At 37.1% G+C, this 18,775-nt stretch overlaps 1 protein-coding gene across 1 annotated transcript in view; it reads left to right on the forward strand.

Moving 5' to 3' along the window:
- Window positions 1-6,566: 6,566 nt before the first annotated feature.
- ptpn20 (protein tyrosine phosphatase non-receptor type 20) overlaps window positions 6,567-18,775 on the forward strand; it is a 219,501-nt gene continuing 207,292 nt past the window's right edge. The window contains 1 exon segment of the mRNA XM_039735251.1: window positions 6,567-6,675. Within this exon segment, the coding sequence (XP_039591185.1) occupies window positions 6,626-6,675 (50 nt within the window). The 5' untranslated portion in view covers window positions 6,567-6,625.

The following is an 18,775-nucleotide window of genomic DNA, read 5'->3' on the forward strand; positions in this document are numbered from 1 at the left end:
GAGAACAAGAGAAACTGAATCAAGTCTGTGTGATTGTATACAGCAATGATTTCCTTTCCTTTAAAATCAGGAACCAATTGATATTTCACAAATCTATTATTCATTTTTTGTTATTTTTGGAAATATGTTACAGATCTAAATAAAGGATTATTTCTGAAACTTTCACGTGAATGGTTATTTTGAGAAACAAAATGATTCCCTTATGCCATTGCACCAATGAATCATTCTGACACCTTTATTTTTAAGGGTGTAGATGGGGTATTAATATGTCACAGAGCACACTTTCTCACACACACGCACTTGTGTGATGCTGCTTTAGAAGTTACCAGTTCATCTATAACAGGTTTATTGATAAATACTGTCCACACTTTATGCAATTGTTACTGTAGCCAGTGTAATTTGCACATAGTATAAAATAACCATACTCTATACAGTGATAACTTCCCTTGAAAGCTTTGTTAACAATATGAAATTAGTTAACATAGCAATGATCAGCTATATATGGTGATTGTTTTTTATTAAAACTTTATTTTAAAATAGCATAAAATTGGTTCATACAATATCAATGACAAACTGTTTTTGCTAACATTACCCCTTTTAAGCTTCAAAGACAATGCTTTGTTATCCATCCTTCCATCCAGAACAGGGTTGAGAGGAATACTTTGTCAATAACATGAAAATACCGTTTCCATTGCTCAGGATAAATCACCAACTGTAAAATCACCTTGATAAGTAATAACATTAACACCTTATATTATACTCATGATCAGCTGATAACATCTTCTTAAAGTTGTATAGGTAATAGTTTGTCAACAACATAAAATTCCAATGAACAATAGTTTACCAAAGATCAGGTATCTATGGGGACATTATCTTTCTATACTTCATAAGTAATGATTTTTTACTAAAATTAAATTATAATATTTTGATGATCAACTAAATACAGTATGGTTATAATGTTAGTGCTTTGACTATTACATTAAAATTGTACTGTAGAATAATATAATTTAACCATAGTATACCATGACAACCATACCTTTTAATCTGGAATTAAGTTATTATGTTAGATGTAATATTACCATAACAATCATATATTTTGTCACAATCCATTTGAAGTTTCATGCTGTAGTTAATCCTTTGTTACAACATTGAATCAGATTATAATGTAGACAATAAGTAAGTAGGTAAATGGATAAAGTTCTCTTTTTGTCCCCCATGCTATAAATGGATTTCAATAGAGATCTTTAAGCAAAATAGTGAAGCAACTCTCTAAAAATGTTTTGGAAATTAAGGCTGAAGTACTTTATAGTACTAATATTTGAAAATTATTGAAGATATGTTTTGAGCTCTTAAACATACAGTATTTGTAGGAAGAAATTATATTTTTGATATAGAAGAGTTCTATAAAGAAGAGTGGGGAAAATCTGTAATGCAATCATGACTCTTGGCTAACCACAATAAAAATTTAGAAGCTATCAATGAAGTTAATACTGAATACTGATTAATACAGTACCCACACTTTTATACTTGGAACATGTACTTTTACTGTTAGTCGTCTGTTAAACAGTAATTGTGAATTAAATGTCTAAAACATGTAATTACTTTGGGTATTTTGCTTAGAATGTGCTAATTTCCCTCCTCTTAGATATTCAGTTTGACAGGACTACCCAAACCTTTCTGTTGTATTAATAAATTAAACCAGAAAACACTTCTTTACCCAAAGTGTTTTATAAATTTACCAAGTCAGGTAACTTGATCACTTTAAAGACCAGCTACAGAAGATAATAGCCAGGACAACCTAGTAGCCAACAAAGAAGGCAAGTTATTTATATTGTCATTTCCCTAATGCAAAATTGCTTTTGTTTTATGTAAAGGGATCTGTTTCACACTTGAATAAAGCAAGAAGTGCGTGAAGTGGAAAGGCAGACAGAAAATGTTACTGTTGTAGAACATTTGAATTAACCTCATGAAATTCAGCCCAAAAAGAATTTAGGGGATATAAGAGTATTTCCAGGTAAGCACTTAACAAAAATATTGTAATATGTTAGAAATAATGCAGCAAAGTTTTAGTTCATATATTGTACTGCATTGTATTCATTCCACAATTCACATGGTGCTAGAATTTACCTTTTTTTTTTATGAACATTTTATAAAAATTAGTATGACATGATCCAATTAAACAACTGATTAGAAAGGTTATTTTATTCTTAACATTCTTTTTTTTACTTACACCAGTTGTGAAGAATTATATCATTTGTAATCATGCTAAAAGAGAGAATAGTATTTGTCATGAGAATTTGTGTGAACCTAGAAATGTTATGAACAATTCAACCGATTAATAAAGCAGATACAATACTTTAGTCTTTAATGTTGTGCAAAACAGTAATAGTCACCAGGAGAATGGCAGGATTGATACACAATCATCTGGAAATGGTAACCAAAACACAAGGTTAAAAGGAGCTGGAAGGTGTATGAAAACTAGAAAAAATCTATAACCTAATTATTTAAATGTAGTCAATTTCTTTTAATCAATCCAATGAATCAAAAATATTTTTTTTCATTTAAGCTAATCACAAGGCACTATTAACTTAAACCGATTTCAATTAATTTTACAAAGATCTAACAAAGGACACAAATAGAAAACTCTTCACTAATAGAAAAAAAACCCTAAACTCAGTGGGGCTGGACAAACCATAAAAATATAATTCCTTTTTTTTTATTCACAACTGTACTTCTACAAGTTACAATATGTCTAGCTCTTACCATGTGTACACTATCGTTTCAGTCGTTTGTGTGGAGCACTGAGGATCTGTTTTGCTGACAGGATCAACTATTGGACATATAAAAGAGGAAACAACTGAATACAAAATCTACAAGTTGAAATAACCTCTCTTAAACTAAATCTAAAACAGTAAACTAATATGTAATTGAAATTGTATAGAATGTTCGCTGTCTTTTTTAAGAAAAGTCAACATGAAAATGAGAGTTGCTTTGGGCAGGACAGATTATAGTATTCATTAATATTTCCATCCATTTGCTAAATCTGCTTATCCATGGCAGGGTCATGGGGCAACAATGTTAACACCAGTGCAAGGTAAACACACATACTAGGCCAGTTTAGCATCACCAATTCACCATCACCAATTCACCTAACCTGCATACCTTTGTTAAGAAACCATAATAACTCACGTGGGCCCATATGAAAATCTCCTCACAGGGAGTGCCCGGGACATGAAACTGTGGACTACTTTCTGTGAGGCAGCAGGTCTAACACTGCTGCATATTTTTTGATTATTAACACATTTACATTACCTGGGGCCTTTTTGAAATTAAGGAAACCATTTATTTGAGACCTATTTTAGTAACATGGTACATCTGTGAGGGGTCACCTCTATGCCACCCTCTAAACTCTGCAGATGAGAAAGAAGTTCCATAGCCTAAAAGGACTTCCAACAATCTAATCTAAAAAGTAAATGACAAATCAAAAAATTCAAAGAAAATAATGCAATGATAAACCTTTACCAGAATGCAAAGCTAAGGAGCGAGGATTCACCAGCTTGATGCTAAACTAATCGTTCCACAAGGTATAATACACAGATGACATAAATCCTTATCACATAATGAGGAAAGAAATGGGAGGAGGAAAAATGTCAAAAGAGTGGCACAAGGGTTGAGTCAAATGCTAAACCCTAATAGAGGAGTTCTGTCCTTGAGCTACAGATTATGGGATGGTGGAGGAAGGAAGTTGTGTGTGGGATGGACTTGTACAAATCTTTCCTCTTCTTTTGTTGCCTTCTTTTCTTCTGCCTCATTTGAGAGTTACAGCAGATGATCAGAAAGTGAACTGTCCCTCAATCAATCATACATTGCCATATGATGGTTAGGGTATCTGTGCTAGTGATGTTGTTCCTGCTTTTTATAAGATAGGTCTGTACAATATCTTTGAATTACTTCTTTTAGCCATCATTGGTTTTACAACCTCAGTTCATCTGGGTATAGAAGATATATCTGAAGAAACATAGTTGTCCTATGTGAGAGAATCCTAGTTAGCAGAGTTGCCTCTGTGGCTGGAATTCCTGAAGTTACCCTTTCAGTTATATGAAAAATCTTCTAAAGACAGCACTAATAGAATCTCTGGCTTTTTTTCCTTGCAAGAGAAATTACTTTCTATGTCTTGAGAGCCAAGACTATTTTTTCTGGATCTGACACACACAATAAATAGTGCATCTGGCCCCATGTCCTCCACCTTGTGAATAGTGAGGTGACATGCCAGTTCCAAGTTCCTTTTTCAAACTGACCACTTAGGTCTAACATGTATATCAACAAGAGTCAAAGCACTATTCTGCCAAAACTGTTTCAATGCCTGGCAATGGCTCCAGGGAGTGGGCCATGATGTTGTGTCTGGATGATGTTCAAATTGATTTACTTAGACCCAACAAGGGAATCTCATTGAGGTTGTTCAGATATATGATTTTGACACTCAGTCTTTTGTCAAATTATGTCCTAATGAGCTTCTGACATTTTGTAAATGTACATGGAAAAAAAATAAAACTCATGTACGGATTAGTCGTTTTTTCTCCGTGCCTCAATTTTGCGGGTCAAATTGCAAAGAAAAGGCACGAACCATCCCAATCTAGCCTCTGTCACTTTGGTCACCAAATTGTTGTACCTGTGTTGTCCCTCTACTCATTCCTAATCCTGTCTACCCTCTCTACTCCGAGCGAAAACCATGGCATCATCAATTATGTCTCTTCCAGCTTTGCCTCCTGTCTTATCGTTAGTGCTACCATCTACAGACCATACAACATAGCTTGTCCCGCTACCGTTTTACAGACCTTCCATTTCACTCTTCTGCCACACTCCTGCCACTGTTCTCTTCCCAGTCCACCTTGCCAGGAAACATTTCCATTTCACTCTTGCAGGCGCTCTTGTGCCACACTCCTTACACTGTTCTTTTCTCAGTCCACCTTGCCTGCACCCACTTCTTGATATCTGCCGCACTGTCCGTTGCTTTACTGTTGAACCCACGTATTGAAATTTGTCTACCTTCACCACCTCGCATAATTCCCCCACCTTCCCTCTCATTCATGCACATGTACTCCGTCTTACTCCTACTGACTTTCATTCCACTTTGGTCCAGTGCTTACCTTCGCCTCTCCATGTTCATCTCAACCTATTGTCTATTCTCACTACACATCACAATGTCTTCCGCGAACATCATAATCCATGGAGCCTTCTGTCTGACCTCGTCTGTCAACCTGCCCATCATCATTGCAAACCGGAAAGAGTTCAGTGCCGATCGTTGATGTAATCCCACTCTCACAGTTTAATTTGTCACAATACAAATTCAAAACCTCCGCTACTTTAGAGATATGGTTTTGGGCTGTCTGAAGCACTGTATGTTAACAATTAATAATTTACCACCACATATGCTAAACATTATTCCAGTCCCCTGTACATAAAATAAAATTACCTGAACTGTCTTGTTAGTACTGTATATCCCTTTCGCACTGCCAAGTCCTTGCGCGGCTGAAGTACCGAAAAAACGATTCTTCTTTTTTTTTTTTCAGATGGATTTCATGCTCTATTAGCATTTGTTAAATATTAGGCAGTCACATCGACTTCTGGGTGTTGCAACCACTGCAACCACACTTCTGGCCCTTAACACTGTATTTCGCAGGAATGAGTAAATGGAGTGTTTGAAGTATATTAGTTAAGGTTGCTTGGTGACGGTAAATGAGTCTAGATTAAAAAGGAAAGTCTGTTGTATCCATTAGAAAACAAGTGAAGGATACAAGTAAAGTAAAACCGGAATCTTCTGCCGCTGATGAAAATGTTAACTTTACCAGTATTGTAATTAATTCGACGGCGGATAGCGATCGCAATATTTGTCATATCTGGGGACATTGTTTAAACGGATGATTCTGAGACAGTAGCAAAGCTCATCCATCCATTATCTTTACATGCTTTATCAGCTTCAGAGTTGTGGAGGTTTAACTCTGTCTCCGCTAAGTAGGACATATACAGGACCTGGATTGGCCTATAGTTTATTGCAGGGCAGCAAATGCATATAGTGGCGTCTTCGACAGCGTCATGTTTCTAAGGAGCATCGTCAAGGAAGGAAAGCAATGAAATCACGCTCGATACAATTCTTGTTATATTCGTTTTCAACGGGGCTTCGTAAACTACGTATGGGTTTATGACACATTGTTCATGAAGTGTCATTTACTTCAAACTTAGTGTGTCACAAAACCTTATTTAAGAAAACAGAAATATGTTTACAATACTTAACTCTCTGAAGTCAGCCAAGCACCTAAGATTACTACTGACAGAGACAGAGATCAGAGTTCTCAGCTCCGCCTCTTTGCCACCGCCGCTCCTTTGGACTTTCTGGTCAAGTAAATCGTCCGCGTAATCCGATTGAGGTTTTACTGCCAGAGTCTTAAAATAGGTGTAATTCAGAAAGGGGAAATGTAGGCGCGGTAAAGTGGAAAACGGTAAAACCAAAAAGAAAGAGAAACTTCGACAAAGTTGCATAAAGTGTCCGGTCAGGCACGAAAGCAGAAGTCCGCCACTTGCCCCGCTGGTAGTGCCTAGTTACAGAATGTAAACGAAACTGCAGAGGATGAACGCCCACGGGAGGACACCGACCGGCCAGCTGCTTAATACTCCCAGGTAAGCCTTTTTTGTGCACCTGTACGTGTTATCCACAAGTATTATTCGGGCAGGGCGCTGCAAAAGCATCTGTCTCCAGTTATGTGTAATATAGATAAATATTTTTGACAAGTTCAGCTTTATGCATTTGCATCTTCAAGCCAATTGTGTAGGCCGGGAGAAATCTTAATTTTCTAATGACAGTTGAATATAGTAGTGTGGCAAAGGGAGAGCAGGACGACACTACCGTTGTATTTCGTTTACAATCTTATTTTTTCTGCTAAATTTGCACATTTTCCCCATGTGCATGAATGTTTTTTCTTTCCCGGAGACGCGCATGTTACGTTAATCGCGACCCAGAAAAGCCCGTTCTTGTAGGAATGACCATTTCTGTTTGGGTTCCTGCCCTAGTGCTCGATGTTGTCGTGATAGGCTTGTTCATGATATTGAGTTACACAGTTTCAGTAGTGAATAGGTGGGAGCAGAAATTGGCCTGGGGCGAAGGTGTACCCCGGTTCATGTCTGGTTTCTACCCAGTGCCCAGTGCTCTTGGAATTGGCTGCTGACCTCTGTGAACCTAACAGCAGATTAAGTGAGTTTAAAAAATAGATGAAAGCAGAAATAAATCCTGCAATCATTTTACACATGTGAGATGGGATTTGTTCTTTTATAAAGTATAGCATTTTAGATGTTACTGTGTGTCACCTCCAGTGTTTATCTTTCATTGACATTCCGTTGGCACAATTTCAGTTCTCAATCCAGTCTGAAATATTACATTTGCAGTGTATGAAAGATGATATATAATTAGAACATTAGAACAATCTAGACGAGAACAGGCCATTCAGCCCAACAAAGCTCGCCAGTCCTATCCACTTGTTTCCTTCAAGAAAACATCAAGTCGAGTTTTGAAAGTCCCTAACGTCTTACTGTCTACCACACTACTTGGTAGCTTATTCCAAGTGTCTATCATTCTTTGTGCAAAGAAAAACTTCCTAATGTTTGTGCAAAATTTACCCTTAACAAGTTTCCAACTGTGTCCCCGTGTTCTTGATGAACTCATTTTAAAATACAAGTCTCGATCCACTGTACTAATTCCCTTCAGAATTTTAAACACTTCAATCATGTCTCCTCTTAATCTTCTTTTGCTTAAACTGTAAAGGCTCAGCTCTTTTAATCTTTCCTCATAATTCAACCCCTGTAGACCTGGAATCAGCCTAGTCTCTCTTCTCTGGACATTTTCTAGTGCTGCTATGTGCTTTTTGTAGCCGGGAGACCAAAACTGCACACAGTACTCAAGATGAGGCCTCATCAGTGCATTATAAAGGTTGAGCATAACCTCCTTGGACTTGTACTCCACAGATCGTGTTATATAACATAACATTCTGTTAGCCTTCTTAATGGCTTCTGAACACTGTTGGGAAGTTGATAGCTTTGAGTCCACTATGACTCCTAAATCCTTCTCATAAGGTGTACTCTCGATTTTCCGACCGCCCATTGTGTATTCAAACCTAATATTTTTACTTCCTATGTGTAATACTTTACATTTACTGACATTAAATTTCATCTGCCACAAATCTGCCCAAGCCTGTATGCTATCCAAGTCCTTCTGTAATGATATAACGGATTCCAAATTATCTGCTAATTCACCTATCTTGGTATCATCTGCAAACTTAACCAGCTTGTTACTTATATTCCTATCTAAATCATTTATATATATTAAAAATAGCAATGGCCCTAGCACTGACTCCTGTGGAACACCACTCTTAACATCGGCCAGTTCTGAAGCGGTTCCTCGCACCATCACCCTCTGCTTCCTGTGTCTGAGCCAATTCTGCACCCATCTAAAAACATCACCCTGAACTCCCACTTCTTTTAACTTGATGCCCAACCTCTCATGTGGCACCTTATCAAATGCTTTCTGAAAGTCCAGATAAATAATATCATAAGCTCCACTTTGATCGTATCCTTTTGTTGCAACCTCATAGAATTCCAACATGTTAGTAAAACATGACCTCCCTCTTCTGAACCCATGCTGACTGTTCAGAATAACTCCTGTCCTTGCCATGTGTTGCTCAATCTTATCCTTAATAATTCCTTCCATTAATTTTCCTGTGATGCATGTTAAGCTTACTGGCCTATAGTTGCTTGGATCTGCCCTGTCACCCTTTTTATATAATGGGATGATATTTGCCATTTTCCAGTCCTTTGGAATCTCTCCAGTGCACAGTGACTTCCTAAAAATACGTGTCAAGGGTTTATATATGTACTCACTAGCCTCCTTAAGAACACAAGGATAAATATTATAAGTATATATTATATACTGTATATAGTTGGTCAGTGTACTCAAACGTCGTTACAGTGCTTTGCATTAAAAAGGTACCTATAGTCTTAATTAAATCATTAAATTTAAACTAGTTATACATCAGTTGTGACATGGTGACATTTAAAACTGAGACAGGAGAAGCTACATTACTTTTAGAATTGGTAAATTTGAAATATTTTGTCTAGACCATCTTTGTTAATATTAGCAACCAAAATAGATATTAAAAAAATACAATTCATATGTATCTACATATATAGGTAATATATAACCATAGACTTATTGTAGGATCTTTAGAACTTTAAAAAAGCAACGCTAGGACATAAAAGAAGTAGTGTATTTCATGCAAAATACATTCTTATTCAACAATGGCTTCCCATAAGTAAGCTAAGATAATTAGGAAAACAGCTCTTTCTTCTGAGATCCATCTTAACATATATTATTTTCATTTACTTGGGGTTGAATCATGGTTTGTGTGGACTTTGAGCATTCTCTTGGTGTTTGCTATAGGTTCCTTTTCCATCTTAAAAATGTGTGTTTAGGTCAAGTGATATTAGTGATTTCATATCTGCACTATTTGAGTATAGGTGCTTATTTCTCCCATGTGTCTTATACTGCTGAGATAGATTCTAACCTCTCCTTGCCTTTCAGAATTTAATTAAGGGGCATGAAAATGTTATATTATGTTATTTTTCATTAAATTGCCAAAATTATTTTTGATGGTTGTTATGTATCTTGCCTAAGTAGCAATGTTAATACCCTAATTTACATAAAGAAATGTTGTGTGCTTTGCCTTGTTGGAAAAAGGAAGTGTTGATAACTCTCATCCAAAATTGAGTAAAGAGCACGTTGACTTAACCTGTGTCTCTGTAGTTATTATTTGTTGGAGTTGGAAGGAACACAAAAATGGTGAGGTAGATATAGTTTTTTTTATTTGTAATTCTTTATATGGGAACAATCCACATTTTAGGATATGCAACACTTATAAAATACATAATTTTATGTTTAAGATGCAGTGCTATTTATAATCTATATTTAACACACATGCCATATAATCAATCAAGCAATCAGTCTATTTTAATTAGTACAATTAACAATCTGGCTTAACACAAGATCCTTCATAAACCAAGTAAGGCTGCAGTACAGCAGTCAAGCTTGACAAACACATAACCACAACAATAATTAAAACCATAATCCATACAGAAAACAATGTGTGGCAGGCTGGTGCATTGTGCAGTGTCCTGGGTTTGAAATTAATGCCCACTCATAATCTCTATGGGCTTTCTGTGTACTTCAGTTTCTCCTCTGACATTACCACATATATGTGTGTGAGGAATATTGGAGAATCTAAATTGGCCCTATGTGTCCGGACTTGTACATACTGTAAGTAAGCCCTGTGGTGGAGTGTTGCCCTGCCCAGGGTTGGATCCTCCCTTATGTCCAGTGCTACAAGGATAGGTTCTTGCCCATTGTGAACCTGAGTTGAATTAAGTGAGTATGATAAAATTGGTAATATAGAAAAGGTAATGCATTACCAAGAAAATTTAAGAATCTTAGAAATAACCAGAAATTACGTATAGAAAGCAATCACCATGGAACCAGAGAAGTCAAATAAAGTTAAATAAGCTGTTACCATAAAGCATGACAGACTCTCATTTCAAAGAGTTAAAGTCAAAGGATTGTCCTAAAAGGCAAGAATGAAGAGAATGGTCTTCTTATACAGTGCATCCCAAAAGTATTCACTTTTTCCACATTTTGTTATGTTACAGCCTTATTCCAAAATGGATTAAATTCATTTTTTTCCTCAGAATTCTTCACACAACACCCCATAATGACAACGTGAAAAAAGTTTACTTGAGATTTTTGCAAATTTATTAAAAATTAAAAAATTGAGAAACCACATGTACTTAAGTATTCACAGCCTTTGCCATGAAGCTCAAAATTGAGCTCAGGTGCATCCCGTTTCCCCTGATCATCCTTAAGATGTTTCTGCAGCTTAATTGGAGTCCACCTGTGGTAAATTCAGTTAATTGGGCATGATTTGAAAAGGCACACACCTGTCTATATAAGGTCCCATAGTTGACAGTTCATGTCAGAGCACAAACCAAGCATGAAGTCAAAGGATTTGTCTGTAGACCTCCAAGACAGGACTGTCTCGAGGCACAAATCTGGGGAAGGAGTTTTTGCTGCTTTGAAGGTCCCAATGAGCACAGTGGCCTCCATCATCCGTAAGAAGAAGTTCGAAACCACCAGGACTCTTCCCAGAGCTGGCCAGCCATCTAAACGGAGTGATCGGGGGAGAAGGGCCTTAGTCAGGGAGGTGACCAAGAACCCGATGGTCACTCTGTCAGAGCTCCAGAGGTCCTCTGTGGAGAGAGGAGAACCTTCCAGAAGGACAACCATCTCTGCAGCAATCCACCAATCAGGCCTGTATGGTAGAGTTGCCAGACGGAAGCCACTCCTTAGTAAAAGGCACATGGCAGCCCGCCTGGAGTTTGCCAAAAGGCACCTGAAGGACTCTCAGACCATGAGAAACAAAATTCTGTGGTCTGATGAGACAAAGATTGAACTCTTTGGTGTGAATGCCAGGCGTCACATTTGGAGGAAACCAGGCACTGCTCACCACCAGGTCAATACCATTCCTACAGTGAAGCATGGTGGTGGCAGCATCATACTGTGGGAATGTTTTTCAGCGGCAGGAACTGGGAGACTAGTCAGGATAAAGGGAAAGATGACTGCAGCAATGTACAGAGACATCCTGAATGAGAACCTGTTTCAGAGCGCTCTTGACCTCAGACTGGGGCAACAGTTCATCTTTCAGCAGGACAATGACCCTAAACACACAGCCAAGATATCAAAGGAGTGGCTTCAGGACAACTCTGTGGATGTCCTTGAGTGGCTCAGACTTGAATCCAATTGAACATCTCTGGAGAGATCTGAAAATGGCTGTGCACCGACGCTTCCCATCCAACCTAATGGAGCTTGAGAGGTGCTGCAAAGAGGAATGGGTGAAACTGGCCAAGGATAGGTGTGCTAAGCTTGTGGCATCATATTTAAAAAGACTTGAGGCTGTAATTGCTGCCAAAGGTGCATCGACAAAGTATTGAGCAAAGGCTGTGAATACTTATGTACATGTGATTTCTCAGTTTTTTATTTTTAATAAATTTGCAAAAACCTCAAGTAAACTTTTTTCATGTTGTCATTATGGGGTGTTGTGTGTAGAATTCTGAGGAAAAAAATTAATTGAATCCATTTTGGAATAAGGCTGTAACATGACAAAATGTGGAAAAAGTGATGCGCTGTGAATACTTTCCGGATGCACTGTAAGTACCAGAGTGATGTATTGACAGTAGCTAAGATACATGACTCAAAATACAAACATTTATACGGAGGATGCTGGCTGGCATGATTTGACAGGTTTCAGTTCTGAGTAAGGCAGGAGGTTTTCATGAGTTGAAATGCATATTCCTTAATAAATTGTTCTGCCATGTTAGCATTTAAGTCAAGTAAAGTTTGCATTCAACCAAGCACTGACTTTTTGATGTAGCAGTTTAGAATGTCTACACTTAAAGTGCACCCTGGAATGATTTTCATTACTGCTGGGTGTCATGTGTGTATCAGTGGAGCACAAAATGAGATTTAGTTCTTGGCATTGGTGGTTTACTAAAAATGACACTTCAACACAGTATGGAGGATTTTAAATCCTGGACGGTAATCACTCAGAACATGAATAATTTAAAGACCTCTTATATGAGACATTTACTGAAAACTTACTATCGAATAAATTAGGAAAATTCATTGAACAAACTTAAATATAGGAATTAGTATGGTTTAATTGCAGTTATTTAATAAGCATTCTTTTGTACTAATATTTCAGTCTTTTCAGGGTTTATCTGTTAGTATATTTTTCTCTTTATTTTCAACCTATAGTTTCTTCATTTGACCAGTGAGCGTTTATCCCAAGCCCTCTTTTTAACTCCAGACTCAAAACCATCTCTATTTCTAGCCATCTTTAATTCCGCTGTTAAAGTTGACAAACACTTAAGGAACTTGAGTTTATTCTGCTTTTATTACATGGACACTAGGCTAAACTCCTTTAGCTGCTGGTTTCCCGATGCATTATGGTAATCCATCATTAAGTTAGAGACCATGTGTTGATTTGAAGGGAGACATTTGGTGTCCTACCAGTTCTACCTCGAATGTGAACATGAGAAATGAGAAGGCGGATGTAAAAGATGTGATGGTGGCCTATGTCTATGACATCTGACAATATAAGAGACTCTGAGGAATGTTAAGTTGGATTTATTAAACATTCCTGTATTCACCTGGTAGCACTGCGATCATCGCTGCCTAAAAAGCCCTATTACATCCTATTGGAAGAGCTGCTCGCCCAAAAATGAAAACGCCAAATATCCAGAGCAAGGATTAGAATTATAAGCTTGTCTAGAGATCGAAGATGCAAAGATCTGGAATGAGGAATAATGTAAGGTGGAAAGGATTCAGACCTGGCCTGAGTTCATATAATGGGAAATGTTCTATTGCTCTCATATAGGTTGTTTGAAAAGTTATATCTCATAGCAAGTTACAGCAAGTTCCTTTACGGTGATATTCTGGGTACTGCGGAGAACCATCTTATACATATTATTTCAGATGCTATTTTAATGCTGTAGTGGTTTCATCAGACTAAGCAGAAAAACCAGGAGGGGGACTGGAGATTTTTGTGAATTTGCAGTGTTATAAGAGGTCTAACTTCTGGAGTTTTCGTTAAATGGAAAAATGCAGTCCTAGTAATATGGTTATTATGTGATTTAAAGTTTCGGTCAGTCTGAATAAAAGTGTACTCTTTCCAGTGAATTCTCAAGCATATAATATTAGATTAGATACCCTACCTTTTATCATTGCAGAACAGTTTAAATACCTAGGGGTAAACATCACAAGTAAACATAAAGCTCTATATCAGCAAAATTTCGCCGTCTGCATGGAAAAAATTAAACAAGACTTGCATAGATGGTCAACTCTTCATCTCACTCTAGCTGGAAGAATTAACACTGTTAAGATGAATATTCTTCCTAAGCTCCTTTTTATTTCAAAACATCCCAATATATATTAATAAATCATTCTTTAAGCAATTAGATTCAACAATAACCTAATTTATTTGGAATTCAAAACATCCACGCATCAAAAGAGCGACCCTACAAAGACAAAAGGCAGAAGGCTGCATGGCTCTACCTAACTTCCAGTTTTATTACTGGGCAGCAAATATACAGGCGATAAGAACCTGGACACAAATAGAAGAACATACACAGGCTTGGACCGCAATTGAAGTAAAATCCTGCAGTTCTTCTTTGTATTCCTTGCTCTGTGCTCCAATAAAAACATGTTATCGGCAATACACTAATAACCCAATTGTGCTCCACTCACTTAAAATCTGGAACCAATGTAGAAAGCATTTTAAGATGGAGAAGCTTCTATCTGTGGCACCCCTGCAAGAGAACCACCTCTTTCAACCTTCACAAACATATGCAGTTTTAATATCTGGAAAAAATTTGGAATTAACTTGCTTAGAGATCTTTATATAGACAACGTCTTTGCTTCCTATGAACAATTACATTCCAAATTTAACATTCCAGCTACACATTTCTTTCACTATCTTCAAATCAGGAACTTTGTTAAACAGAACCTTCCAGATTTTCCTCATCTTGCACCCTCATCCATGCTGGAAAAATATTGCTCAATCTCAAGGAATTAGACTCCATCTCTACAATATATAAAATCATTTTACAATCCCTTCCTTTCAAAGATCCAAGAGGACACTGGGAAAAAGATCTCTCAATTAATATATCAGAAAAGGAGTGGAAAGTAGCAATGCAGAGAATTCACTCGAGCTCCATATGCGCAAAGCATACAATTATACAACTCAAAATAATATATCGAGCACATCTGTCTCGACTAAAACTCTCCAAAATGTTTCCAGGGCATGATCCAACCTGCGAACGTTGCAACCAAGTTCCAGCCTCACTAGGTCACATGTTCTAGGCCTGCACCAAATTAACATTATTCTGGACAAAAATGTTTAATTACCTCTCAGACAGCCTTGGACTCACAATCCCTCCTAACCCATTAACAGCTGTGTTTGGGGTTCTTCCAGAGGGTCTTAAAGTGGAGAAAGACAAACAAATTGTGATTGCATTCACTACACTCTTGGCACGCAGACTCATTCTGATAAACTGGAGAACCCAAACTCTCCTCTTTTAAGTCAGTGGGAAACCGATGTGTTATATTATTTGAAATTGGAAAAAATCAAATACTCAGTTAGAGGATCAGTACAGACTTTTTTCAAAACATGGCAGGATCTAATCAGTAATATTTTAAAATAAGTTCATAAAGCACAGAGAATTTATTAATTTAGGTATGTTTACAAGCCTTAAATTTTACGCCGTTTGGCTTGCTCTCTCTCTCAGGGGTGGGGATCGATCTGTTCTTAAGTCAATTTTTCTTTTTGTAAAAACTTGATTGCTTTGTATGGATTGTAATAAAATTAATAAAAATTAAAAAAATAAATAAATAAAGTTTAGGTCAGAATCCATAATAGATCTAAATTCTTTACTTCCACCTTGTTAAGGGATCAAGTTTGTTTCTACAGTAGTACTGTCATTGTTTCCATTTTTACCAGTGCTTAAGGCTTCACTTTTTTCATTATTTATCTTGAGGAAATTACTACTCATCCATTCAGAAATACAAGTAAGACATTGGAAGGCCCAGAATGTCAGGGTGCTTACGTGCTATAGATTATTTAGATGCATGTTGTTTGCATAGCTGTGGTGTTTCAAGATAATCTGGCCTAACAGGAACGTACTGTATAGTTAAAAATAGCAGGAGCCCTGTGGTACACAATACACAATATTGGATCCCTCAACTGTAATCACCACAACTAACAAAGAATTTTCTGCATGTTAAATAAGACTGAAACCAATTTATGACACTGCCAGAGGCAACTTATAAGACTACTATAAGAATACTGTGGTCTGCGGTGCAAATACTGTGGTCAAAGTCTAGTAGAACAAGAACAGATATGTGGCCTCTGTCTACATTAACCAGCTGGTCACTTACTACTTTAACCTGTGCAGTTTCTGTACTATGATTTATTTTAAAACCTGACTGAATTTTATCAAGAATCAAATTTGTATTTCAATAGACATTTAATTGCTGAATAACTGCATACTATAAAATTTTACTTAAAAGGAGGTAGGTTAAAACTAGGTCTAAAGTTGTCAAATACAGAGGAATCTAGATTACTTTTCTTAAGCAGAGGTTTAACTACTGTAGTCTTTAGACAATCTAGGAAAACTCCCATATGTAATGAAGAGTCAACTACTATATGTCTAGTACACTATCAATTAGCACATCAGAAAAATCTTTTAAAGGCCAAGGGCTCAAGTGGAAGGTTTTAGCTGAGAAATTATTTTACTGAATTTCAGATAAATCTATTTCACTTTGAAGATAACTTGTCCAATCAGTCTCTTGTCTGCTGAGCACACCTTAGTGTGTGAAAGCTCTTGATATGTTTTGCTTGAGATTTTACTGTTACAGTTTAAAAATTACTTCTTATATGCAATGATATTTTAAACAAACTTAAAATGAAGGATGATGGGAAACAGCACTTTACGTATAATAAAAATGATCCAGCTGTAATTACCATTTTTAGATATATACATTTAAAAAAATGATGTATACATTTAAAAAAAATATATAATGCAACATGGGCAGGCAACACTTTCAACAAACATATATTTCTTAACAGGGGTAGCAAAGGAGTATCACACACATACATACATATATATGCATATACTTTACATATGTATACTATATACATATATATACAATCAGCCACAACATTTAAACCACTGATATGTGAAGTGAATAATATTGATTATCTTGTTACATTAGCACCTGTAGTTTAGGATATAGTGGGTTGGATAATGGATGGATGGATGGATTAGCACCTGTCAAGGGGTGAGATGCAGTATATTAAGTAGCAAGTGAACAGTCAGTTCTTGAAGTGGATATGGATATGGAAGCAGGAAAAATGAACAAGCCTAAGGATCTTAGTGACTTTGACAAGAGACAAATAATGATAGCAAACTGACTGGGTCAGAACATCTCTAAATCGGTAGGTGTTGTAAGGTGTTCCTGGTGCACTATTGGAAGAAGGCAAGCCAGGAAGGACAGTGTAATGCTCTGGGTAATGTTCTGCTGGGAAACCTTGGTCCTTGACACTTGATACTCTTATTTTACATATCGACATGATAGCATCACACAGTTGCTGCAGATTTGTCAGCAGGTGCAAATCTCCTGTTCCATCACATCCCAAAGGTGCAATGTTGAATTGAGATCTGGTAACTGTGGAGGTCATTTGAGTACAGTGAACTCATTGTCATGTTCACAAAACCAGTTTGAGATGATTTGAACTTTGTGACATGGCACGTTATCCTGCTGGAAGTAGCCATCAGAAAATATGTACACTGTGGTCATAAAGGGATGGACATGGTCAGCAACAATACTCAGGTAGTCTGTGGCATTTAAATGATACTCAGTTGATACTAAGGGGCCCTAAGTGTGCTAAAAAATATCCCCCACAAAATTACACAACCACCACCAGCCTGTGCTGTTGATACAAGGCAGGATGCATCCATGCTTTCATGTTGTTGATACCAAATTCTGCCTCTACCAAATAAATGTTGCAGCAGAAATAGGGACTCATCAGACCTGGCAATATTTTTGCAATCTTCTGTTTTCTAATTTTGGTGAGACCATGCAAATTGTAGCCCCAATTGCCTGTTCTTAGCTGACAGGAGTAGCACCTCCTCTGCTTCAGGGTTTGACATGTTGGGCTTTCAAATATGCTCTTCTGCATACCTCGGTTGTAATGAGTGGATATTTGAGTTATTGTTGCTTTTCTATCAGCTCGGACCAGTCTGGCCATTTTCTGCTGACCTCTGGCATCAACAAGGCATTTTTGCCCAGACATCTGCTGCTCACTGGATATTTTCCCTTTTTCGGACCATTCTCTGTAAACCCTAGAGATGGTTGTGCATGAAAATCCCAGTAGATTAGCATTTTCTGAAATACTTAGACCAGCCCATCTGGCAACAATATCCATGCCATGTTCAAAGTCACTTAAATCACCTTCCTTCAATATTCTTATGCTCAGTCTAGAACTTCAGTGGGTTGTCTTGATATTATCTACATGCCTAAATACATTGAGTTGCTGCCTTGTGATTGGCTGATTAGATGTTTGCGTTAACATACATTTGAACAGGTGTACCTAATTAAATGGCCAGTGAGTGTATAATAAAATGGCCAGTAAGTGTATAAGTATCTATCACATGTGCTTACATTAAAACTTGAATCAAAACTTTGCAAGTCTCACTCTCTGTTTTTCAGTACCACGAATTACTTGATGACTGTGCTCCTGCTATGCTAAAAAAGTTCTCCCTAGCTACTGTAGAAAAACACATTAATTGGATAATAAGATCATCTTATCTGCGTACATTAGCAGCAATAGGGTTGTGGCTCCTAAGGTCATTGACGTGATGAGTTTAAAGGTCACCCATGGCAAACGCCTTTTTTTGAGTTTCTGAATACTCAAGCAAAAAGCAACCTTCATGCTCACATTAGTTTTGCTGTTTAGATTTCCTGGTTCTTGATTTTTGCTTTAATTTTCCTGTTTACGATTCTTACTTAATGTTTTAGCTTTGCTGAATTTTCCTCTCCTGGTCCCTTTAAACCCTGTTAGCTTTC

Source organism: Polypterus senegalus, chromosome 1, assembly GCF_016835505.1.
Source record: "Polypterus senegalus isolate Bchr_013 chromosome 1, ASM1683550v1, whole genome shotgun sequence".
Taxonomy (NCBI): Eukaryota; Metazoa; Chordata; class Cladistia; order Polypteriformes; family Polypteridae; genus Polypterus; species Polypterus senegalus.